This window comes from Mastigoproctus giganteus, chromosome 12 (genome assembly GCF_048544385.1).
Source record: "Mastigoproctus giganteus isolate SK-2022 chromosome 12, ASM4854438v1, whole genome shotgun sequence".
NCBI classification, from domain to species: domain Eukaryota; kingdom Metazoa; phylum Arthropoda; class Arachnida; order Uropygi; family Thelyphonidae; genus Mastigoproctus; species Mastigoproctus giganteus.
This window is the reverse complement of record NC_143586.1, coordinates 13931334-13958638: the sequence shown is the minus strand read 5'-3', so window position 1 is coordinate 13958638 and position 27305 is coordinate 13931334. Positions and strand designations below refer to the sequence as shown.

The 27305-nt window shown below is 35.3% G+C and overlaps 1 protein-coding gene across 1 annotated transcript in view; it reads left to right on the top strand.

Annotated features, from left to right (window-relative positions):
- LOC150076718 (putative ATP-dependent RNA helicase DDX17) overlaps positions 1 to 26996 on the top strand; it is a 244366-nt gene extending 217370 nt beyond the window's left edge. Inside the window, exons 13-14 of the mRNA XM_090385598.1 lie at positions 1497 to 1736; positions 26173 to 26996. Of these exons, the coding sequence (XP_090241724.1) occupies positions 1497 to 1736; positions 26173 to 26702 (770 nt within the window). The 3' untranslated portion in view covers positions 26703 to 26996. The remainder of the gene's footprint in view (positions 1 to 1496; positions 1737 to 26172) is intronic.
- Positions 26997 to 27305: the final 309 nt, after the last annotated feature.

The following is a 27305-nucleotide window of genomic DNA, read 5'->3' as shown; positions in this document are numbered from 1 at the left end:
TACTAATATTAAGTCCAACAATTATTATTCCTTTGTCTCTGTCTGTTTGCATGCAATAACTTGACTCCCTGTGGATGATACTATTTTAACTAACATGCTTGAAGTGTAATGTGCTATGTATATTAATTGACTACTTTACCTAATTTGTAAATATGCACATTGCTTCCTTTCTTTTCTCCCCAGAAAAAAAAGTTGGAGTATTGTAGTTTCTTAATAATCTTGTTGTGTGGGGTTAGAGAAAATTAATCAGAACTTAACAGGCAATATTTTAAAAATATGAACCATATCTTTTTGCGTAATTTTATTTTGTAAGGCTTCAGTCATCATTTAAATATCTGTACTTAAGGGTCTTACATATACTACAGAAAGTGGTGGTGAAACAGATAATGAAGTTAATAATGCCTTATGCCACACTATTTCTTTCTATTAAATAATCAACTGGTTTTGGCATTAGATAAGTTATGTAGCAAGCTAAATAACAAAATTATAATATGAAGTGAATGAATCCATCACACAAGTTTCATAAGTGGCTTCAAATTTGAGTTAAGTTTTGTGGGGGGGGAGGTGATTGTCAAATAAACTTTGTTGGATCAAATTAAATTAGGGGATTTTAATGACTACTAGTGCTCATATTTTTATTGTAAACAAAGATCTTGAAAGTTACAGTAAACTTCATCTGCAAAAACTCCTTTCATTCTCACTTGAAGAAATTTGAATGGTATCTGTATATTTCATCTTATCTTTTTTTTTAATTTTCTCTTAATTATTTAATCCTCAAGTATTCTTGGAAACTACATATTGTCTCTCTTTCTTTTATCCAAAGTCTTGTTGGACTAATTTCTGTCTTACTAAATATCAACTACTTCTGGATTTCTCCTAGCCACACTTGACCCATTTCATTGAATCATTTTCTCCATCAGGTATCTTTTGAAATTGTCTAATGGAGATGGGATACCCTCGAATATTCATATCTCTTGTTTCTAGAAATATAATTTAATATACAGGAAGCAATGCAAAGTTTCTGGTAAATATCTCATCTTTGTATCATATCATCATTCAAAGGAGATATTTGAAATGATTTGGTATCCAGTATTTCATTTGAAATAACCATTTGTTGTGTCCATGATAGCGAGACAACTAATATGTTCTGAATGAATAACTTGTACAGTTTAATTAATTGTTATTTAGGAATTTGCAATTGTGGCATTATTTTAAAGGTACAGGGATGTCGTTGATCTGTGTGTACATGCACATTCAGTTTGAATCCTTTTAAGGATACAGGCTCAAAAATACTTAGGAAACATTTTAGGAGTAAGATTAAATTTATAGTTTCATAGTAAAATATTAAATTTCACTGTTAAATAATGAAAACAAATTATCAATAAATTAAGGTTTAATGTATTATGTATTGTATAAGAAATCTGTGTTTGCATATTTATACTTTTGTTTTGTTGCATTTTTTTTTTAATTCATTGTATTATAATTTTATAATTCAGATGTGGATGACATCAAATTTGTATTAAACTATGACTATCCAAATTGTTCAGAAGACTATGTGCACCGAATTGGACGGACTGCAAGAAGTAATAAATCAGGCACTGCATACACTTTTTTCACACCTTCTAATATGAAACAAGCTGGTGATCTGATATCAGTTCTTGAAGAAGCTCACCAGACTATAAATCCAAAGCTTTATGATATGGTTGACATGGCCAGAGGTACAGTTGGAAGAGGAGGTTAGTATTTTCATATTATTTACATTCTCATAAAAGTATTCTCATAAAAGTTAAAAATTGTCTTGACATATCACTTTCCAGTTCAGTACAGGAATTATTTTTCTATTATATATATATATATATATATATATATATATATATATATATACACACAGTAAACCCCCGCTATTCGTGGGGGTTACGTTCCTGAGAAATGATGCGAATATTGAGTTATGGTTCCCATAGTAATAAAGGGGTTCCGTTCCAAAGTATGAAATATATAAGAAAAACTAGTGTAAAATTTTGTCTATGTATGTATGTATTATATGTACCTTCATAATATGACTATGTACAAAGACAGTACATAGTGAAATGCAAGCATATGGCATCGAAATGAAAATAAGAAACAATTTAATATTAAATATAATATTTATTAGAAATTTCAAACAAATCTTTCAAACTAGCGGCTTTGCTAGCTTAAAAAACTTATCCCGCCAGTGCTATCACCAGTTTCGCTAAAGTGTTGATAAAAGAGTTTTGCCTTTTCACGAATGATGAGTGAACTTAACGGAATTTTATTTTGAGTTCGGTCTTCTATCCGCAGATTTAAAGCCTTTTCCATTTTTTCTAATTTAATATCACGAATTACAGAGCAAATTTTTGAAGCAATTAGCGCGTTTTCACGGACACTCTGGCAGATTTTTTCTTCCGATTTCTTGATTGATTGTACCGTTGACTCATTGATTTTATAATGTTTTGCCACTGAGATACCACTTTCACCATTAGAAATTTTATCTATTAACTCAATTTTATTCACTAATGTCATCACCTTCTTTGATCTTTTCACATTTCCCTTGTTATTCGTAGCCATATTTTTGTACGGGTTAGGAAGAACTTGTCCACAATAAAGTCACTTTCTTCTATTAACACACTCGAAAAAGTCTGTTTTACTCTGCAAAACGGTAGATTTATCACTTTTGTAAGCATATAAATTTATAAATTGATAAATTTATTCAATTTATAAGCATATAAGTTAAAAGCGAACGACGAAACCTTCTATGAAAAGTGCATAACACATACTGAACAAGGATTAGCTAGAAACATCCACGCTCGCCATTTTGTCACCCCTCTCCCCCCCCCCCACCCACTGAGCTCTGTTTTGACCGGGAAAGAAAGTTTTAGCCACGCCATGTTTTTTTATGGTGGAAAATGTTCACTGCGCTTTAAAATTCACATTTTTTTAGGTTTCATTTTATGTTAAATCAGTGACCATAAATACAGATACCGCAAGTAGCGGGGGTTTACTGTGTGTGTGTGTATATATATATATATATATATATATAATCTTTATTATGTACAGAAGTGGTATATACAATACACCCTTCACAGCAGCAATGCCAGGGGTTTTACATTGGCTGGTGGACAATAGCCTTGTGGGTGGGGGTATGTGCCCACATCGAGGTTCAGGCTCATCCCCCAGAGCCAACAATAGAATCAGTGTCAGATTATTTACAGAATATTATGCTTTTGACAGTATTTACAATGTATTAATAAAGATATTCATAAATATATTCACATTTATATTTATATTAATAGAGATATTCATATATTCATGACTTTATTCACAACACATTCATAAAGACATTGTACTTTGAATGTTATTTACAATATATTGGGCATTATTATGCTGCCCATATCAGTGTGCAGTTTACCTGGCCAAGGTCAGGCTCTTAAGGATCTGTCTTCGGTATCTACGATCCTTCGCAAACCTGCAGAGGTCGCTGTCAATTGATTGGATTGTGGTGAGCATCTCCTTGGAGAGAAAATGGTCACTAAGGGCTAGTCTGTTGTAATGCGCTGTGAGTGTGGGAGCTGACCTCAGTCCGGGTAGAGGGATTCACCAGCCACACAGTTCCCAGATGCTTGGCTCCGAGTCCATTCCAGTTGTCATTTTGGCAGTGAGAACAAAGCGTTTTTCCAATACAAAATCTGGAAGTCGGGCAAAATTTAGTGAGATCACCATCACAGTTGTTCTTTGCTGGGGTGGACGACGATGTTTATGCGTGATCCAACGAAGGAGCCAGTATTCGGCAGAGTACACATGCTTGATGTTGGTAGGGGCTGTGGACCCCCAAATTTCAGAGGCATACGATGGAATTTACTGAGATGTCTTCATACCGACGAGTCACATCCAGATCCCTAACTTGGAGCAGTTGTTTTGTGGTCCAGCACATTTGACAGAATTTTGCCGTGAGCTTGTCAATTTGGGGGTTGAAGCTCAGTTTATAATCAAAGATGACTCCCAAGTCCATATGCATCTTAACCACTTGAAAGGGAATGCTGTCTAGAGAAGCTTGGATTTCAGTGAGTTGGCACTTCAGAGAAAAGACAATTTGGGCTGATTTGGCAGGGTTGATCAGGAGGCCAAGTTGATGGAGATAGGATCCTAAGTCTTGTAAGTTTTCATTGATCTTTTTATTGATGTTTGAGAGATGTTCGCCGGGGTTAATCTGGGTATATATCTTAATTTCATCGGCATAGCAGAATATGTCTTCTCTCTGTTGCACAAATGGAATAATAACTGCAGTGAATAATGCTCCGGAAAGGAGCATTATTCACTGGGGAACTCCTGCAGTGATCTTTCTCCAAATTGTGTGTTGATCCGCTTTGAGAAGAATGGTTCTGTCAGAGAGCAGGGTTGTGATAAATCACAACATGTCACCTTTTATGTAGAAGCAATTTTCTAGGAGGTGAACAAAGCAAGGGGATATTGATGGAGTCGAAGGCAGCTTCCAGATCGATGTATGTGACGGCAAGCTCTGCATTAGCTTCTAGTGCACTGAGAATAGTGTTGGTTATGGATGTTAAACTGTGGATCTTCCTGGAATGGCGTAGTGAATCTGCAGGGGTTTGTGAGGTGATTTGATTGGTGATGTTTGAAAGTAACATCTCTCCATGAGCTTCAAGAGGCTGAAAGAATGACAGATTGGCCTGAACTGTTTAATGAGGATTGCAGATAGGCATTTAGGGTGTATCTGTTCCAGAGAGGAGGAAAGTAGTCCTGTGTTAAGACACGGTTAAAAATTGATAGTAGAGGATCGATGATAAACGAGCTAAGACATTTGATCATGAATTGTGGCATAAGATCGGGGCCTGCAGTTGCAGTGGGCGGCAATCCATTTGTAGCAGTTATAAGCTGCTTCCTGGTGATGCGAACGGTGGCGAGAATATCAGTAGGAACGTTGTTGATGGATAAGTTGCCTAGTTACATCAGCGTCACAGTGTTTAAGAACCATGCATTGCGGTCCATCCACAGTTCAAGGTCCTGTGTTTTAGGAATTTCCTGTGTGCTGAGTGTCATAAAATGATTTGCCTTTTTGTAGGGTTGTAATTAAATGCTTTTTAATTGCAAATGATTTCTGGTGGTTGAACACTGCCCGAGTTCTGGAGAAGGCAATACGATCTTGTATAGTGCTTGACTCTTTCCATCTCTTATGCAGCTTTTGTTTTTCTTGAAAAACAAAAGTTGTTGGACACTGGAATTGTTGTTCAATTCCAGTGTCCACCAAGCTCCCGAATGGGGAGTGATGCAGAGTCTTTATAGCACCATAACTTGCAATGGTTCGAATGCATCTGGTCATGAGGTCCACAGCTAGCTTGAGATCACAATTATTGAGAGCCTCCCAAGGTTTTGAGGATGTGACTTTAAGACATTGTGGTGGATCAATGAATTTGGGTGCTGTGATGTCTTTTTTTGGGCCTTGGATATCGAAGTTAGGTGTGGCTAAGTGCAGGAGTATGGCAATTGGTTCGTGATCAGATTGAAATAGATTGTGAGGACTGTCTTTGAGTTCACATGGTGCTGAAGAGAATATCAGATCCAAGAGATTAGATCCTCTCGTGGGGGTGACAGTTAAGTAGGCTGATACCCAATGATTCCATACTGCTAAATGGGTTTCCTACTAAGATGTGTGAGAGTTGGTGGAAGATTGAAATCTCCACAAATAATGTGCTTAGCAGGGGCGTGGAGGTGATTTACCAGTCAGTGAATCACATCTTCAATGATGTCACTGTTTGGGCCTGGTGGAATGTATACTGTTGCTATGTCTATCAGGTTGGCATTGAGCTTGAGGGACACCATAGCAGCTTCAAATGCAAGGGATTGGGCTACCACAGAATGTGCCAATGAGAAGATAGTAGTGTTATAGAGCATAGCGACTCCTTCCCCTCTAGAGGAACGGAGTATCTGGTACCTGCAGGCAAGGGAGTCCCACCCATTCCTAAACCACATTTCAGCAATGCAGAGAATATCAAAGGTTTTAGAGAGGAGAGGCTGTTGTGACAAGCTAGACACTTGTCACAAATACTCCTTGCATTTTGATAGACAATTTGAATGGTGGTAGCCATAGTAACTGAAGTTCGTACAGGCGGCAAGTCTCTTTTTAAGGTTCACACTGGTCTACTGTGCGTTGTGATGTGTACAAGGATATCCTTCACAGGTCTGGAGCCCTGAGGATTGTCATTATAATCTGCTAAGAGTTGGATTGAATGATATGTGGACAGTTTGTTTCCTATGGTAAGTTTGTTCTCAGTGAAGTTATCTTGATTTCTCGTGCGTTTTGTTGGCTTGGGACCTTGGTAGCTTTAATTGCTATTGCATTTGATGTCGATGTCGGTGGTTTATTGCGGTTCTTGGCTTCTGATCTAGGAAGGGTTTGATGATGGTTCCAGGGGGGCCTTAGCCTTGGATCCAGCACGAAGTTCATCTTCTCTGGGTGGCAGGTAAGGATGAAAGAGCGTATTTATGTGACATTGATTCTATTAATTCTTCAATAAAGCTTCTTAATTAGATTAATAAGATTATGAAGTTTTACTCTAAATTATCAGTTTTTAAAAACTGTTTTGTTGTGTTAGGTTCAGGGTTAGGCTGGAGAGAAAAAGCCCCCAGAGAAAATAGTGTTATTGTTTGGATCTTTAAGTGTAAGCGTGCCAATAGTGAGGTGTTATTATCACAAATTAAAATAGGCCAGTGCCTTTCCGTTTTCATTTTTGAACTGGCTTTTGCACCCCTTTTCATTATTTCCCTTACTTTCAGTTACTTTAGTGCAGAGGTTCCCAGTGTGACCCCCCACAGGATGCACTTGGTTTGGAGGGGGTAGGCCATGTTTTTTTAAAGTGCTTTTTTAACAATGTGTGGAAAAGCTATCCTTCTAATCTAGGTATGAAACAAATTTTATTTCATCCTTTGTGATTAAATCTATTGAAGTACATGTTAATTCGTATACTCATAGCAGTAAGTATACATTCTCATTGAGTCTGTGTATGAAAATTTTATGTCAAATCTGATTATTTGCAATTGTTCTGGAAGATGGGGGGATGAAATTTAAGAAATATATTAAGAAAGAGGAGCTCAAAATATAAAAGTTTGGCAACACCTGCTCTAGTTGTGGACATCTACACTGAGAACAAGAACTACTAACACAATTCAGTGGGTTTTTTTTTTTTTTTTTTTTTCAGTAATATATGACTTAATCAACTATTTAGGAATTAGGTACAATCCTACACAGTGGATATTTTTTATTGACTCATCAAGGGGGAGTCTCAAAGTTGTGTTGCTCCCCATTGGAAATAAATATGAGTAACTCACTTGGGCTAGCTGGGTTGGGTAAAGTGCCTGCCTGGCAACCCAAAGGTTGCGGGTTTGAATCCTACCTCAGGCTTGGATCAGGGTAGAAAGTGCAAAAACCTTGGGAGGTGCAATATGGCCACAGAAGCCAATGTGCCAACAACTAACAAGGGGAAAAAAAAAAAAAAAAGAGTAACTCACTCTGCATTTGAAAGAAATATATGAGAACTTGAAATTGTTGTTGACAAATATTAAGTATGAATAACATGGTTGATTGGTCTGTGCTGACTTTATATGAGTGGGACAGTTGTCCAAGAAGTAAAGCACAGAGATGTCAGGGTCTATCCAAAGAAGGGCACTTTGTTGCCTGGACCAAAGAACATAGTTTATAAACCACTGATACAAAAACTGGCCTCCTTACACATCAAACTGGGTTTGATTAAACAGGTTGTTAAGGCTGTACCTCAGGAAAGTCTCGACTTCAACTACCTTTGTAATAAATTCCCATCAATTACCCAAGAGAAACTAAACAAGTTTTTTGTTGGACCTCAAATTCACAAAATTCGCAAACTGATGAAGGACCAAGATTTTGAGGAACTCTGAATAAAAGAGAAACAGCCATGGATTAGCTTCAGATCTGTTGTTGAGAACTTCTTAGGGAATAACAAGAATATAGTGGAAAATATGTTGGCAAACTTCAAGAAGCTTGGCTGCAACATGAATGCCAAGGTACAATTTTTGCACTCCCACATCGACTACTTCCTAGAAATTCTAGGAAATGTTAGTGAAGAACAGGGTGAGAGGTACTGGAGGAGGTGGAATGTCAACATAATAGCTGACTATTGCTGGATGCAGAAGAGGAACTAATTTCAGTGCACAAATTCTGCCAAAATTAATAAAAATTTGAAAAATCAAATTTTCTTTTGTGATTTTTGAAGAAACTTGATGTGTTGGAAATAAATGGAAGTCGTGTTTGAAATCAGAATTAGAATATGATTCAGAAACACCATTTTCTGGGAACACAGTGGATTTTTTTCAAAATGTAGAATACCACCAGTGGGTCAACACTGATGGAATTCATACTGGTAATCATTGATCATATAGAAGGTTTCAAGATAGTTTAGAAGATGGCTGTTAATGGAAGAGAAATTGTTGAAGTTAAACATAAGAAAGGTACCTGGGTTGGTAGGATCAATCCAATTACAGGAGGCAGCAAAGGAGGTAAGCAAATCCTTAGCCATAACTATGAAAGCATCTTTGGATTCAGGGATTCACAAACTGATGGAGGAGGTCCCTGCAGACTGGAGATATGCAAAGCTGTCTCCAGTTCATAAAGGTGATCAAAGGGCAACGTTCTGCAAGTTGCAGCATTTCAAGATGAAACCCCCTGTGAGGTGATCTAATTGAGGTGTTTAAGGCTTTTAATGGATTGAGGAAGCTCAATGCTGGTGGAATTCTTCCTCTTACTCGGATTTCACACATGAAGGGGACATAAATTCAAATTGAGAAAGGATGGTTGCAGAACAGATGCGCCAAAGTTTGCCTTTAGCTAGCATATGGTTGATTGCTGGAACAAACTTCCATCTGTTGTTGTGGAAGTTGATAGCTTAAATAAATTCAAGAAAGAACTAGACAAAATATTGAAGGCAATGGATAGGTGAAATGGAAAGTGTCGTTTTTTTTTTACCCCTGATGCTGTATAGGCTTGCTTTCTTGCATCATTTGTTTCTACTGTGCCAATGACCTTTCTAGTGAGGAGTCAAGTAGTCGTGACTCATCATGATAGTTTAGTATTTTGCTTTTAATATTCTATTCGTGCCATGTGAAATGAAAATGTTTTATATATGATGAGACTTAGCCGAGTGGTCAGGAGCGGGAATGCAGTAGCACATGCTGTTTTAGTGGACCAGAGTTCAAGCCCTTGACTGCTAAATACAATTAACATTTGTATTGATTGATTTATTGTAAGCACCACTGACCTGGTGGTCATGCTGGAGTATAAACGAGAACATTTTTTTATATATGTATCAGAAACGTATACTGAGGTTTATACTGTACTAGTGTTATCTTGCAGGAGTAAAAGAATTAAAATGTTTTATTATTCCTTCATTTTATATCAGAATAAAAATAATTAAACCAATGAATTAACTGCACATAAAATATCCTTAATAACATATAAAAAATAACCTGGGAACTTTTCATCAGATTTGTGAAATTTTTAGCACTGGCCTGGGAAGAGTTGGCAATACATAATATAGAAGCTCTGTTCACTATCTTGATTTCCAGGCTGCTGCATGTCTTAATAGCAAATCTGCCAACTCTGGATATACAGCTGAATCTGTGTTTTTACTCAGTTTGGTCCATCTCTGTCTTTTTTTCGAATTATCTTTTTTTTTTTTTTTTTTTTTTTCCAAATTTCTGCTTATTGTTATTAACTGATTGGTTGTCAGATGTGCTCTGGTAATCTACATTGTAAAATGGAAACATGCAGTAATAGCATTATTCTCTTATGAGCAGTAATTTCATACTACTTGTGTAGTGCATATCAATATCTCCTATTAAAGTTATTATTAAAAACTATAAGAGGAAACCTCATACCTTTATGTAGGACCAGAATTCTCTCAACCCTCACAGTTGAAGTATCATGTGATTATCTGATTATATAAATGAATGTCCCATATTTAATATTAAATAAACTCAATTACAAAGACTGCATTAAAATTATATAAATAGATACGTGTTAAAAGATTGTCATGTAATCAATTCTCATCCCCAACATAATGCACCAGGGGAAGCCAACAGCCATCAACACCCCCAAAAACCCAACCGATGATGAATGCCAACATGAGAACTGAAAACAATTGTCAAATTAATCCTTAAGATAAATGTATATCAAAATTAAAATATCTAAAAACCTAAAATTGTCTAAACTTCTTTTAAGGGACCAAACTTATTCGAGTAGCTTCCGTGCTCACAAGAAGTAAAGTGTTTTTTGCAAATGATGTCCGCCCTTTTGTATGCATAAACCTATCAAATCCCTGGTACACACCAAACTTAATATTACTTTAGAAATAGAAAATCCACAGGAAAAAGCTATACATTTTAAAATTTATAGAAACCGAAAAATACAGGCAAATTCTTACACTGTGCTAGCTATCATCTATTTACATACAAACAGAGCATTATTTTTAATCAGTTTTTATAATGCATACAAATATAGCTCTGCTCGGGAGTTATTTCTCCTGAGATGAACTTATGGAACTTGCAAAAAGATTTCTAAATAGGGGTTACACATTTGGTACTATTATGAAGATAAGACGACAAGCAAAACATAAACTTGAGACTGGTATAATGAATAACAGGTCTGAACAGAAACATTTTATTAAAGTTCCATATATACAGTACTGGTACAAACAATTCATTAATATCTTTAAGTACACTGAATTTAAGATTATTGCCTAACCGACTAGTAAACTCCATGATGTTTTGAAGCATAGAGCAGTCAGCTCCATCTCAACCATGGAAGCACTCGTGTTGTTTATAATATTATTTGCTGTGATTGCAATTCCTCATGGCTCGACACAAAATTATCTTTCAATGAGGATACAGCAACATGCGTCATTGGTTAGGGCTAGAAGGACATGTGCCTTGGAACTTGCTTTCTATGCTATCAGTGAAAGCCATGTGTTCCTTTTTAATGAAGCGAAAGTTTTAAATACACAAAAAGAATATATTAATTATTAATTGCTGAAACGCTGGAAATGAGATTAAATGCAAATTCCATTAATGTTCGTAGACCTTACGCTATTCGGACTCGTGGACTCTTATGCACATGTATGCATGGTAATTCACACATTGGTTAGTATAAATAATCTCGTACCAAGGATTCGATAGGTTTATGCAAGCAAAAGGGTGGACATCATTCACAAAAAACACTTTTCTTGTGAGCACGAAACTACCTAAATAAGTTTGGTCCCTTAAAAGAAGTTTAGACAATTTTAATTTCAATATACATTTATCTTATGTTTCTTAGGGATTAATTTGACAATTGTTTTCAGTTCTCATGTTGGCATACGTCATTGGTTGGGTTTTTGGGGATGTTGATGGCTGTCGTCTTCTCCTGGCTTTTCTTGGTGCATTATGTTGGGGTTGAGAATTGAATACATGACAATCTTTTAACACGTATCTATTTATATAATTTTAATGCAGTCTTTGTTAATGAGTTTATTTAATATTAATATATCATATGGGACATTCATTCATATAATCACATAATACTTCAACTGTGAGGGTTGAGAGAATTCCAGTCCTACATAAAGGTATGAGGTTTTATCTTATAGTTTTTAACTTTCTGTGTACTGTAAAAGCTGAAAAAAATAAGATATTTGTCTTATAGGTGTAATTTTTCAATTTCAAGCAGCAGAAAACATTATATCATCTGACATTTTCAAACAAATTAAGTATAGCAACAGTTATCCATAAAATACATGAAAAAAAAAATAATGGTGACAATGATTTCGTATATGCCAAATGTTTATTTGCATCTTTTGTCATAGGACATAAGTCTTTCTCTGAGTTTTGCTGAACATGCAGTTGCATTTTTCAGAAATATGTTTACCAATAGAGAAATTGTGCCGACCGGGCTAGCCGAGTGGGTAAAGTACCTGCCCGGCAACCCAAAGGTACAAGGTACAAGGTATTCGTGTAATGATTGCGGCCTCCAGGGTTTCCCCTATATACCGCTGTATCTTCTGTAGTTTATTTATAGCCGGCAAGTGTGTGTAAATGTATGTGTGTATGTTTTAGTGTAGGTTCTGATGGGCGTTGTTTGCCGGCCCTGGAGACTTTGCAGCCTGGAGGCAGGGGGGGAAGCCACCTGCGTCCAGACTCCCGTACCTTGCCACGAGGAGGCGCTCCAGGGGTTAGTAACCGCAAAGAGGGTTTCCAACCAGTGGTAAACCCGTGAAAGTTATGGGAAGGAGAAGTAGGACAAAGAAAGAAGAGAGATATTCTCTTAAGAAAGGAGCAGAAAACGGTAGGATGAATTAACAACTAAGAACAGAGAGGAAAGTTAGGTTTTCTCCGACTGGAAGAGGAGCCCAACCTCAGCCAGCCAGAGAGGGGGAAACTGAAGAAACAAATTTAATTGTGTCTGAGACACCAAGAAAATAACTTAACTTAACTTAGCATCTAATTACAAAATTTTCCAAAAATTTACAGTGAGAAGACGAGACTTCTGAGAAGCCCAGAAGAACTTGTCTGAACAATAGTTGGTAAGAGTTTTAAACAGTTACACTAAATAACAAGCAATCTAATAACCTTCAGTGATTTTGTTAGAACTGCAATTCTAGTATCTTAACACACAATGAGGAAAACTTGAGATTTAACCAAGGCTATTAACTCCGAGAGTCATAATAAAATTAAGATCACAATTACATAAAAAGAGGAAGTTGTAATTCTAAACAATAATTTTTTTTTTTTTTTAATCCAAAATTTTGAGTTAAACAGGATGAGCTGTGTTTAGCATCTTTCGTCTTCTAAACACGGAGTTAGCATAGTTACAAAAAGCTGAGAAGGATTCTGATGTTTCCAAAAATTTTGGGAAATCATCTAGGGTGTAAACATTAGTGTCTAACATGAGCTGGTAACGTAAATCTAAATATATGTTGCAATTTAGGACTAAATGTTCCACCGTCTCCTCAGCTCCACAATGACAAAGAGGAGAGGGGACCAGTCCAAACCTAAAAAGGCGGGAGTTAAGGCCGTGACCCGTAAGAAGAAAAGAGGAAAAAAGTCCAGGTTGAAGCCAGGAAAGATTCTTAGATTTTACAAAAACTTTAGGAAGGAAGGAGAAAGTAATTCTGCCGGCAACCCAAAGGTCGCGGGTTCGATTCCCGCCTCGGGCTTGGATCAAAGTACTGCAAAAACCTTGGGCGGTGCAATATGGCCACAGAAGCCGATGCGCCAACAACTACCAAATCAAAAAAAAAAAAAAAAACAGAAATTGTAAAAAAAATAATAATAAAATAAATTATTGCGGAAGAACCAAAACAACAGGTATGGTTAGTGGATTCATATGGACAGGGAAAGAAGAGGTATTGAAGGCTTTGAGAAGTGGGCATTTTTTATTGCTACAGTTGGCAGTAATCAGAATGATTCTCATTGTGATGACACCTTTTGTAATTAAAAAAAAAATTTTTCATATTGATAAGTAGCTTGCTCTCGGTGCCGGCACAGGAAGTTGACTGTACTGGATACAACAGTGTGCATCTTCTGAACAACCTGAAAGCACGTGGAATTCCTTCAAAAACTGTCTAGCAATAGTGTTAATAACACATCTCTTGTGGTAATCTGAAATCCAGAGTAGCAAGGGTAATAAAAGCAGAGATTTAGCATTTGGCGATAATAGGCTGTCCTTGTCACCTTATTAATTTATGTGCTGCAAGAGATCTTCATGTCTTCCTGTGAAAGTGAATGGAAGAACTTATTACAAATAAAATACGTTTAATGAAATAATTGTATAGATCCGATAGAAGCAGTCAGCTGCTATGGATAATTCTGGAAGGTGTAATTATATAGTCAGTAGGATTAAATTTAGGAATTGATGCTAGAAACATTCTCAGCGTTCAATAGCCAATGCTTTTTATAGGGGATAAAATTTTTAATCGAGAGTCATTATTTTTAATAATCTTAGACTGTTTTGGCTGGGCATAACAGGCATTGGACAGTTAACATCATGCCTTACTTGGGGATGGTGTTTTTATGAGGAAATGATGATCAAGAAGTCTATTTTAAATTATTGTACAGAATACTAAATAGCTGGTGGAGGGATAGAAGGTTGAAGTGGTATGGACATAAAAAAAAAGATCAGTTACTGAAAGAGTTGTGGTTGAAATGGGTCTTGAGGATGTGATCAGGTCCAATGTAATTAGTATGGATACGTTAGATTTTTGTTTCAAATGTGATCACAGGAATGAAAATTACCGAATAGGGGTGAGTACGGAACTTAAATAGGGATTATTTGTCTTTGCGCATGCGCGTAAAGGACCATGAGTAGGAAATTAGATATGGCCGGCAAACATTAACAGAATTCTCATATACAGTATTCGCGGTCGCTGATTTAATATAAAATGAAACCTAAAAAAATGCGAATTTTAAAGTGCCGTGAACATTTTCCGCCATAAAAAAACATGGACGTGGCTAAAATTATCTTCCCTGGTCAAAACAGCGCTCAGTGGGGGGGGGGACACAAACAAAATCGCGAACGTGGATGTTTATCACTAATCCTTGTTCAGTATGTGTTATGCGCTTGTCATGGAAGGTTTCGTCATTTGCTTTTAATTTATATGCTTATAAATTGAATAAATTTATCAATTTATAAATTGATATGCTTACAAAAGTAATAAATCTACCGTTTTTCAGTGTAAAACAGACTTTTTCGAGTGTGTTAACGGAAGAAAGTGACTTTATTGTGGACAAGTTCTTTCTAACCTGTACAAAAATATGGCTACGAATAACAAGGGAAATGTGAAAAGATCAAAGAAGGTGATGACATTAGCGAATAAAATTGAGTTATTAGATAAAATTTCTAATAGTGAAAGTGTCTCCTCAGTGGCAAAACATTATAAAATCAATGAGTCAATGGTACGATCAATCAAGTAATCGGGAAAAAAAATCCGCCGTAGTGTCTGTGAAAACGCGCTAATTGCTTCAAAAATTTGCTCTAACTCGTGATGTTAAATTAGAAAAAATGGAAAAGGCTTTAAATCTGTGGATAGAAGACCGAACTCAAAATAAAATTCCGTTAAGTTCGCTCATCATTCGTGAAAAGGCAAAACTCCTTTATCAACACTTTAGCGAAACTGGTGATAGCACTGGTGGGATAAGTTTTTTAGCTTTTAATGGTGTTGGTTTGAAAGATTTGGTTGAAATTTTTAATAAATATTACATTTATTATTGAATTGTTTCTTATTTTCATTTCGATGCCATATGCTTGCATTTCACTATGTACTGTCTATGTACATAGTCATATTATGAAGGTACATATAATACATACATAGACAAAATTTTAGACTAGTTTTTCTTATATATTTCATACTTTGGATTGGAACCCCTTTATTACTATGGGAGCCATAACTCAGTATTCGCGTTTTCGGTGTAACCCCCGCGAATAGCGGAGGTTTACTGTAATTTAATTTCGACGGTTTCTGTAATTAATAGTCTTGTATAATTTTGTTGGACACTTAAGTATTTTGACCTCTTTAACGGCATGAAAGGATAATTCTGACGTTGTTGAATGAGAAGCACGAACTGAGGCCTCGTGTTGATTAACACGAAAACCGGATTTTGGATAGCATAAGACCGTATTTCGGATAACATAATACCAGATTTCCTATTCAGCCTATTGTTTCCTGCAGAAACTCTGCATTTTCATCCTTGGCCACACATGTATATAGCATTATAAAACCCTTTAAACAGGTGATACAATTTGGGATTAAGAACTACGATACACTATTTAATAACCTTAACGACTGTAGACTTGGTGGTAATGATAATTTATTCTCACTAGATATTACCTCATTGTATACGAATGTAAATGTTGAATACACATTAGATATGTTAAATAATAACTTGATACCAATTAATTATGCGAAGCTTCCTATTAAGGAAATTTTTCACTTAATTAAAAAAACTCTTAGTTGAAGCCAACTATATCATCTTTCGGCCAATACGGAAATTACACACTACACTGAACAATCACTCAGTCCTTTCCTCATTCGCAACACAAATAAATGACTTAGTATATAACATTTCTTGCGATGATTGTGACTTGTCTTATCAGGGTTCTATGCGGTTTCTGAATTTTCATGTTAATCAACACGCGGCCTCAGTTCGTGCTTCTCGTTCAGCAGTGTCAGAATTAGCCTTTCATGCCATTAATGAAAAACATACTTGTTTGTTTAACGAGGCAAAAATACTTGGTGTCCAGTGTAATTATACCAAACTATTAATTGCAGAAACCATTGAAATTAAATTACATGAGAATTGCGTTAAATTGTTTTTTAATTGTGTTCATTTGATTTTTAATTATTGTTTTCAGTTTAATTTCTGGAGAGTATCATATTTAATTTCTGCAGAGTGTCGGAAGTGTTCTCTATATCATATTGAGGTAAACTTCTCTTATATTGATATCAAGATAGAATTGATATCGATTGATAACAAATATTGATATCAGCGTAGAATGTATTGAGCATTCATACTAGCAACTAAAAGTAAATTATGAAGAGGAAGAGAGTGCTGTAGTTGCACCAAATTGTACATGTAGTTGGTCGCTGCATTCTAAACAAAGTAATTATCACTCTCCACAATATAAAGAAAAGTGCAGAAATTAAGAAAAATTCCTGAAAGTAAGGTCATTAATGACAAAGAGGTGAGGTAGTATTTTGTCATGGGTATTAACGTAATAGTAGTAATGGTAATAGCCATACAGTGTAAGGAAACCACGGACTTATTGTGCACTGGCTTGTGGGGGGGAGTAGATAAGAAAATACAAATTATTTGCTTCCCTCCTCACAGATACTATCCAGTTGACCTTTAAATTTGTCAAATTCAGTCACTGTCAGCCTCAACCACCTGTGAAGGTAACCTGTTCCAGCAATAAATGACTCACTGACTAAAAGAAAACTTCCTACAATCTAGTCTAAACCTCTTCCCCTGTAATTTAATCCCCCCTTCTCCACTGAGTTCTGGAATTCTCTATAACAGTGAAAATTCTGCTTTTGTTCATTTTACTCCCCCCCCCCCCAGAACCTTATAAACCTCAATTAGGTCACAGAGCTTGACTGGTTGTCAAGCTCTGTAGCCCACATATACAGTCTTTCTACATATGTTGCCCTTTTGCCAATTTCATCATGTGAGCTAGTATTAGCAATGGCCACATAGTGCAAGGAAGCCTATGGTTTATGCTGCACCAGGCAAAAAAAATAATATAATAAAATAACAAAGAAAAATAATAAATAATAAAATAACAAAAAAAATAATAAATAATTAATAAGAGAAAAAAAAAAGTAAATGGAAAACCTAAATGGAGTTGCCCATCTTTGGACCTTTTCAAGAAGCTCAATGCCTTTTTTCAAGTGAGGTCTCCGAACTTGAACACAATATTCCAAATATGGTCTTACAATTGTTTATACAGTAGGACTACAACCTCAATATTTCTACAGGAAGCCTATAATAAATCACAAATAATAAATAAATTTAATAAATCATAGATAGGACACCATGCGCTTTCCTGGCTGCCTGTTTACATTGCTCAGAAAGCTTCATATCTGCCTGTATCATAACTCACAGATCCCTTTCTTCCTCTGCTGTTTTTAATTCAACCCCAGCAAGTGTATAATTTATTTTGGGGTTGCTGTTCCCCAAGAATAAGACCTTGTATTTTGCAGCATTAAAGCATAGCTGCCACTTTTCTGACCATTTGTTCAGCCATGTCATGTTATCATGAAGGAGTGCTGTTTGTTACTAATCCTTAACTAATCTAGCAATCTTTACATCGTCTACAAATTTTGGCATCAAACCTTCTACCCTATTGTCAATGTCATTTATGAAAATCAGAAACAATAGTGATCCAAAAACCAATCCTTGGGGGACCCACTTCTGACTTCACACCAGTCTGAAGAGGATATTCTGCTTTCTGGTGAGCAGAAGGCAGAATATCCTCTGCCGTCTGCCCTCCAGTAACCTCAGAATGTTCCAGTTTACACAATAACCTCTCATGAGGGACTGCATCACGTGTCTTGTTAAAATCCAAATAAATTGGTTGAAATTGTTCCCTACATCAAGCTCATGAATATCTGTGTCAGAATAGACTGTTAAGTTAGTTAAACATATTTCCCTTAACTAAACCATATTTTTTGTTAATCAGAATGCTATATCTATCCAATCCCTGGATTGCATTCTTAATCATTGCTTCTAAGAATTTCTCTACCGTTGAAGTCAGACTAACCAGTCTGTAGTTACCAACTTCGCTCTTAGAACCGCCTTTATGTATTGGTGATGGGTTGGCAATTGTTTCACTCCAAAGGAATTTGTGCTGAGTCCAAAGATGCTTTCATAATTAACTTCAGTGTTCAATGCATTCCCTGGTGGCCTCCAAAATTACTGGATATGTGCCGTCAACTCGAGGAGTCTTGCTTGTCTTTATGCTCGAAAGTTTTTCTAATAAACAGTCATTTGTAATTTTGAAATCATAAATTTCATGACTGAGCCTCACTTGCACAACCTCTTCTCAGCATAAAAGGTCTTTCTTCAGTAAAGACAGATACAAAGTACCTGTTCAATTCATCTGCAACATCAGCTGGCTTGTCTAAGACTTTCCCATACTCAGTGTATAAGGGTCTAATCTGATTTGCTTTTTACTTCCTTGTATTCACATACATGAAAAATTCCTTGTCCCCATTCTTTGTTCTCTTAGCTAGTGCTTTCTCATATGCAGCCTTGGCCTTCCTAACCTTATTTGTGGTACTAGTACGGATCATCTTGTACCTTTTGTAGGCTTCAGTACTTTTCTTCACTCTATAATTGTCCCATGCTATCTCTTTCTGCTCTATTTGAAAATAACCAGCCAGCAATCATCCATTTTAGCATCCTCCTCCTGAAATATTTTCTTAGTGTTATGTATGCGTTCATGGCTTATGTGATTTTTGCTTTAAAAGTATTCCATAATTGAAATGTATTTGCCATCCCTTTGCAGTCTGCCCAATTCACAGATGCCATATAGATGCCAAACTATCGAAGTCCCCTCTTCTGAAGTTAAAACCTGTGCCTTTACCTTATACCACACCCAGGGCTCCCACTCCTGGGTTTTTTGATTGTCATCTGGGTTGATAGGTTTTTTCACAAAAATATCTCATTATCTGGGTTTTTTCGGTAATTTTTAATTTTAAGTCAAAATTTATTTTTATTTCTTGTAAATACAATCAAATTTAATACATTTAATAACAGTTTACAATTTTCTTAATTTTATATTCTAACAATACTGATCATAATTTGTAATATCTCAAGTGCTTGTACAAAATACTACAAATGTAAAAGGATTTCAAAGTTTTCGCAGGGTTCTACACTATGAAATTACGCTTACATGTTCATACATGTAAGCATACATGTTCGTGTTACTAACATGTATGTGCAGACTATTGAGCAGGCGGAAGGCGGTCTTTACTGCACAGTCTTTTGTGATCGTTCGTGGTATTATTGCATTATTTGGTGTGATTTTTACATTTATGCGTGTACTACATAGTGTGATATAATAAATTTAAATTGTATGACTATTTCTATTTTATGTTAATGGATTAGTGATTTATTTTTTATTTTATAGAACATTTTAAATAAGATAACTGCTAATTAGCCATACCCACAAATTGCCCACAATGTCTCAAACTTGTTCCCCACAGAGAAAGATGAGTAAACGGTGGTATACTCAAAATTTTAGAAATGAATGGTTAGAAGATCCGGAATTAAAGGATTGGTTGAAAGAAGACAGTAATGAAAAAGGTGCGTCTTACTGTATTTGTTGTGAAATGAAATTAAAGAATGCCAATAAATCGATGTTACTAGCGCATAAAAATACAGTTAAACATAAAAAAAGTGCAAATGTTGCTAAGACAAGTTCAACGTTAGACACGTTCTTCACAAAACGTAAACCTATGAAGAAGTAGCAAAGGCAGAGTTAACAATTGCTGCACTCATTTCTGAGCATAATATTCCATTTGCGCAATGTGATCACCCTATAGAAGCATGTAAGAAAGCATTTCATGATAGCAATATTGCAAAACAAGTTCAGATGAAGGCGACTAAAGTCTCTTATCTTATACAAGATGGCATAGCCTATCATGAAAAAATATACATTTCTAACATATGCAGAAACAACAAGTTTTCAATGATAATAGATGAAAGTACAGATTTATCTTTATCGCAAGTTCTAGCTGTTGTTGTTAGCTATTTTGATATTCAAAAACTTGATGTTGTAGATGTGTTACTTGACAGTGTTTGTGTCGAAAATGGTACTTCAGAAGGGCTTTATCAAGCTGTAAAAGATCTTTTCATAGAAAAAAACATTCAAATAAGTAATCTCGTTGGCTTTGGAAGTGATAATTGTGCCACTATGATGGGTACTAAGAATGGGTTCCAGTCATTGCTAAAAAAGGATGTACCATCAGTATTTATAACGGCATGTGTTTGCCATTCTTTTGCATTATGTGCTAGTCATTCAGTCAAGGTACTACCATCATATCTAGAAATATTTATAAAAGATATCTCTTGTTATTTTTCCCGTAGTAGTAAAAGATTAAACGAGTTCAAAATGATTCAAGATGTTGTAGATACTGCTAAGCATAAAATCCCCAAATTAGCACAAACACGTTGGTTATCCCGTGGCAATGTAATAAAAATTATTATTGAACAGTGGGATGCGTTAGTTCTTTATTTTCAGTCTCAATCAAAAATTGACAAAATCGATGGTGCAGGGAATATTTACAATACTATGATCACCAAAGGAACTAAGCATATGTTGTTGTTTTTAGGATATGTACTGGAGAAAATAAACTGCCTGAATATTGAATTTCAATCTGAGCATTTCAGATTGCACTTACTTCATTCAATGATTTCAATTGAGTATAAACATATTCTTAGTTTTTTCATAAAAGAAGAAGTCATTACTTCGTGCAAGCTGGTTGAAATTGATCCAAGCAATGCAATAAATCATAAGCCTCTGAATAAAATATATTTGGGAAGCCGTTGTATGGCTTTATTAAATTCAACACCACTTGGTGACAGTGAAAGCAGGTTTAAAAATGATTGTTTAAAATTTCTTGTTGAACTTTGTATGGAAATCAGAAAAAGATTTCCTCTAAATGATGATGGAATTATCGCCAGTCTCAATGTTCTTGACCCAGCAGTGATACGTGATCGTGCCAATTCGCCATCCTCAATTTTCCATTTAGCAATGCAGTTCCCTCACCTTGTTTCTGAAGACAAACTAGATCTTCTAGATGATGAATGGAGATCATTTCGTTTAAATCAAGATTTAGATTTCTCTTACAAAACCATCCCTGAGTTTTGGTATCTGTTACGTAATGTAAAAGATGGCTTTAATAATTCTAAATATGAGATTTTATCTAACTTTATGACCAGTCTAACTATTTTACCTCACTCTTCGGCAAGCGTAGAAAGAATCTTCTCCCAAGGAAACCATATAAAAACAAAAGCCACAAACTCCCTTAAACCAGAAACTGAAAAATCGACTAATGGCAAAACAGGCGATAAATAGATCTAATCAAAATTGCTATACATGGAAACCTAAATCAGAATTGGTAAAGGAAGTCATACAAGGAACTTGTCATAAAAGATACAAAGGACGTTTGAAAAAAATGAAAGAACTTCAGAAAATAAATGTGGAGGGAACTGAATGGGATGAAAATTCTGATTACAATTAAAAAAAGATATTTTTGCATGGTAAGTTTTATCTTATTTGTGTTGCTATACTATATGATGAAAACTAGGTGTTTTTGGGTTTATTTAAGTTGCAATCTAAGTTTTTTTTAAATTTGTGAGTGGGAGCCCTGACCACACCTTTATTCATCTTCCAACTAACGATTGCATGATCCCTTCCCGACAATGGTTCCTGTACTTTAAGCCCTGTGATGTCACCTGAATCATTAGTAATGATGAGGTGGTACAAACTTGACTTGGTGCAATATAGCCTCAGATGCTGATGTGGCATAAAACCACTAAACTAACAAACAAAGCTGGTACAAATAATAATCTAGTTTATTTTTAAGTTTTTGCCATTCTTGAGTTTCCCCTCTCACTTATTCCAATCAGTCTGGGGCAGATTAAAGTCACCTAAAATAAGACATTCATGCTTGCTTGCTTGCTCATTCCACTGCATGTAAAGCTCTCTCTCGTCATATTCTTCACAATCTTCTGGTCTGTAGATTACTCAGTAGTTAAGTTGGAATCAAAAGAATTCATTTCCTAAATACATTATACATACCATAGTGGAATTCATCATCATCATCACCAATTTCCAGGTGGACCATGTTTCTGTTAGCCGTATTATATCAGCATTAGTTGTCCTAACCAGGAGTTCAGATTCAGCCATTTTATAAACAGCACTCCTAACATTATTGTAGACACTATTGAAACTAAGTAATCTATAGTTTACTGAAGTTATTTAGGTTTGTATCCCAAGCTTTATCTTCCTCCTAGTCTGAAACATTTCTACCCTCAGAACATCTTAGCATCAAATGGTAGATCTGGTAGTGACAGCCTGTGAAAAGTTTGTTTAAAGAGGTTAGAAGTGGTGAGAAAAGCAATATAAGTACTTTTTCAGAGTTATCAAATTGAAAGGTTCAAGTTCATGATCCAAAAGTGGATCATTTTCAAATTTGAATTTTTTTTTTTAACTAGTTTCCATTACTTCTTGTTGTCATTAATTATAAAGCAAGAGATGTTTTGAAGCATTGGTTCTATCATTTTCAGTGTGAAAACCTACCAAACACTATTATAATAGAATAAAAATTGTTGTACAGTAGTCCTTACTTCTGGAACAGGCAAGTGCATAAGGAAGTTTGAAATGTAACAAATTATCTCAAGTTGTGCTTGGCATTTTAACACTTCCTAATAGCAATGTTGAGTGCAAGAGAATATTCAGCCAGGTGAAGAAAAACAAAAACACAAGTTCCTTCTCTTTCTGATGAAGCTTTGAAAATGATCCCTGATAGCCAATCTGGACAGCAGGACCATTTTTATGAACAAAACTTTATTCAGTATTTCTGAAGAGGGCAAAGTTTACAGCAGTATCTTTCTTGAAGCCATTCAGATGAATCAGTTGATGTCTAATACAATATCCAAACAGTAATCCATAGACAGAAAAATGTAAAGTAAATTAATGTTTAAAAGCATACCATATGCTTTTAAGCATTAGCATAGTATAGACTTTAAAAAAAAAAAAAAAACATTTCCCAGAAAATATCTTGTGATCCTCGCGTGTGTACTTAAGTTGAAAGACCTTGGGAATGCCTCTTAATCTGAAATTACTAACATTTGAAAAAGAAGAAATGCAGATTTCTTTTTTTATTTACATAACATGAAATCTTTTAGATTTAAGTTATTGATCATTTTCATAAATTTATAAAATTTAGTAATTGAAGGAACATACTTTTCTGCAGAATGGACAACCCCAAACAAGCAGATTAAAAAAAAAAAAAAAAAAAACCTAGAAAAAGACTCCAAAATTTTTAGGGTATAATATGTGTTTAACAACTAAAAACATTATCTTATTCAGACGAAGAACTCTGTGATCTAAATCTCAGCTATCTTGTATGTAAGGTGCAGCTAGTTCCACATAATCACCTGCCACTCTGTGTATACATTTATACATTTCATTTACCACTTTTACAGGGCCCGAATCCTCCTCTCAAAAGTTGCCAACAGCCAAAATGACATTGTCACTGGCTGTGTTCAATATGAAGGCCACCTTTCATAAGGTCTGATTGCCACAAGGTGGAGATTGTATGAGGGATGTGACAGAACAGCCCTCATACAGTCCCAAGTTCTGCAATGGGCTCTAGTCAGGATGCATCTGTAGGATCTGGCATTTTTATTCTGAAGGAGAAATTGTCCATTCTTCTCTGGCTTCACTTTTGCAGTTCATGTCTTCAGTGAGTCCACTTAGTGAGCAGATTGATATTATGTACCCTTTCCAGGAAGTCCACTTGTATAATTGCTCTTTTTTCCAAAAAGAAAATGGAATAAATGATCTTTGGCTTGACTTTGAATTTCTTCTTTAGCGAATCCTTGTGTCACTACTCCATAGACTGCTGCCTTGACTCTGGTTCATAGTCGCATATATGGTGACAGTACCATCAAGAAAATCATCACCCAGGTTCTCATACTGCAGAAGGTCAGCACAGAATTCATAGAATCTACCTTACATACAATTTTCCTGTGTCCCAGATTGTCTTACTTTTAAAGCAATGAAACCTATTCTCATTCTTGCACATAATGATTCCTGGGTCATAATGCACGACACTTCATGAGTAGTTTATCCTCCCCCCCTCTCTCTCTCGCACGCACACATTCACATTACTGTAGTGCGAAAACAGTATAACCTTTGAATTGCTATCACCGTCGCTGACATGCCTAACTCACCACACAGCTGCTCACATTAATTGTCATGTCCCCATGAATTGTCTTCAGATGGTAAATCTGAATGGATGCAATGTTTGCTGCATTTAGGAACCCAACACTGCTGCTCCATGTGCACATCACTGTCATTCTCTATTTTCATAGACCACTGCCGCTTACATGAAGTTTTGATACTTGCAGAACATTGCCAGTGATCTTTAAATATTCACTTCACACCATTACATTTTTTTATTGAGCAAAGGGCAAGTGGGGAAGAACATTGAAGGCATTAGTTATGAATGGCCCTAATTCAGAGTTCACTTTTGATGTGCCTGTTTTGAGTTAACTTCTGAAATAATAATCTTTCTGGCTATTGCATTAATCCAAATTACAAACGCTAATAGTCATGTACAGGTAAACCTCTATATATGTCATTAATTCGTGCAACAAGTGTACCATATATCTCGAAGTTAAAAACCAATGGGAAAAATTCTAATTTATCCATGATGTTTTGGAACATTCGTCAGGAGACTTAATTTAGGCCTTTAAAATACGTTTTACCTACGTACATAGATAGAAATATAAAGAATAATGAAAAGCAAGTAAGCTAAAAAACGTTTATTAAAGAAATGAGTTAAAAAATGAGTGAAAAATGGATATGCTACTTACTAGAAAAATATATATATCAAGCATCATTCGAATAGTTGTAGCCTTCTTTTTCTCTTCATAAAATTTATGATAGCAGCTAATTCCATTTTCTAGGGTTCGCCGAACTAGCATGCTTCTTTCCACATTCGGATCTAAATCCATAATTTGTTTAACAGTTTCCAAATTTCAAAAAAACATCTGCTTGCGTTCCTTTAATGAAATTTCTTTAGAGACACTCCTCTCCTTTAGCCGCAATTTCTTCTTTCTCATCGTAAACACTGTTGCTCCAATTCTATAAGATCTGTGTGTGTCAGTGAGTGGTTGTGAATGTGAATCCAGACATTTTCTGATATTAGGAGAATCATCTTCAAAGCCAAGATCCTTTCCAATGACGCTAATTTCGTCAATTACAGCGTCAACTTTTCGGGCATCTTTTTTTTTTTTTTTTTTTTTTTTTTGCGTTACAATTTTTTTGTTTTGTGATCGGCTGCACTATTTGAAATTTTAGAGGGAATATATGGAGTCATGGTATTAACGTTTGTGACCGTATTAACTGAAACTCACATTGATCGAAAATGCATGTATCAAGGTTTACCTGTATTATTATTATTTGTTATTTAGTCATTATTGATTTTAAGTCAATATTTAAGTAAAATAAAGCAAGTTATTTTCAACACCTTAAGTCTTATACAGCAGAACACATCCAAACGAATAATTGTTCTTTTAAAAATAATTCTTTGCAATATTTGTTAGTACCAAATTTCACTACAGCAAATTGACATATCACAACGAGGTCTGTTGTAACAGAATTTTATCGTACTGTATTTGGTACTGCCTGATTGCAAAAATTTTTCCTGCATCCAGGTTTTAAACTGTTTTAATTTTTGTACAATAATCTATGTAAATCAAAGTGTACATTTCAGTGGTATTGATTGTTTTGTTAAAATCTATAGATTTTCCTTTTGTATTAAAAAATGCATGCACATTCCCTAGGCCGAAGTCGCTACCGCAATACTGCTTCTAGTGGAGGACGTAACAATGCTGTCCGTAATTTTCGTAGTGATAATAATTATGGAGGAGGAAATCGTAATAACAGGCAGGATAACTATGGTTCCAGAAATGATGTTGTAAGAGATAATCTTGGCAGAGAAAGAATGAGAACTGATGGAATGAATCGAAATGTTCAAGGTAATCAGATGATGGGATATGGCAACAGTGGCACAATCAGACAAAATGGCCCTTCTCACTTTAATAATAGTCAAGGTTATGGTAATAGTAATCAAAGCTTTTTAAATCATCCAAGCCTCTCACAGTCAGCACGACAACCTAGTGGTCCTCAAATGAATGGGTCCTTTACTATGCCAGTAAGTAATTCTACAAGTCACAGTGGTCCAGCTATGAATCACATTGCTGGAATGATGATGTCTAGTATATATGGTCAGTATGGAACTCAAATGAATAGTCAGTCACCTTCAACCAGTGCCATGAATGGCTTTTATCAACCCTCTCATAACCGAGTATGATTACTGGATCATTATCCTGTTATTGATGATTTTTAAAGGTGTAGCTTTTGTTACTAATATTTATTTCTTGTCTTCCTCTGTCTTTTTTTTTTTTTTTTCTTTTCTTTTCTTTTAATCTCATCTTATGTCATAAATGGCATACATTGAAATCATATACCAGAACTGTCCTTGTAACTGTTTTTATCATTCCATCCAGGCAGTGCTTTATGTATGAAAAATCATTCATTAGCAAATTTCAAATCATGCACTAAAAAATAAAAAACCTAACTAGGTTGTCATGTAAATTTTTTTAAATATGTGTTCACTGTCATTGCCATGAATCGAGTAATACATCACTCTTTGTATGCTAGTATTTGTTTATTAAAATACATTAATAAGTGTTTTTTTGATTGAATGATTAACACGAAGCAATATCACTAAATAAATAAAAGTACACTAACTCTTAATTTTTGGCCAATTAAGTTTTTTTAACCTTAACCCTATTTACTGCACGTAGATGGGTCTCACAGTGAGTTTTCAACAGTAGGCTCTAAAGCAAGCTTTTTCATAGAATTTTGAAATTTGTGAAAATTAATAACCTTGTACATATAAATTCATTAAAAC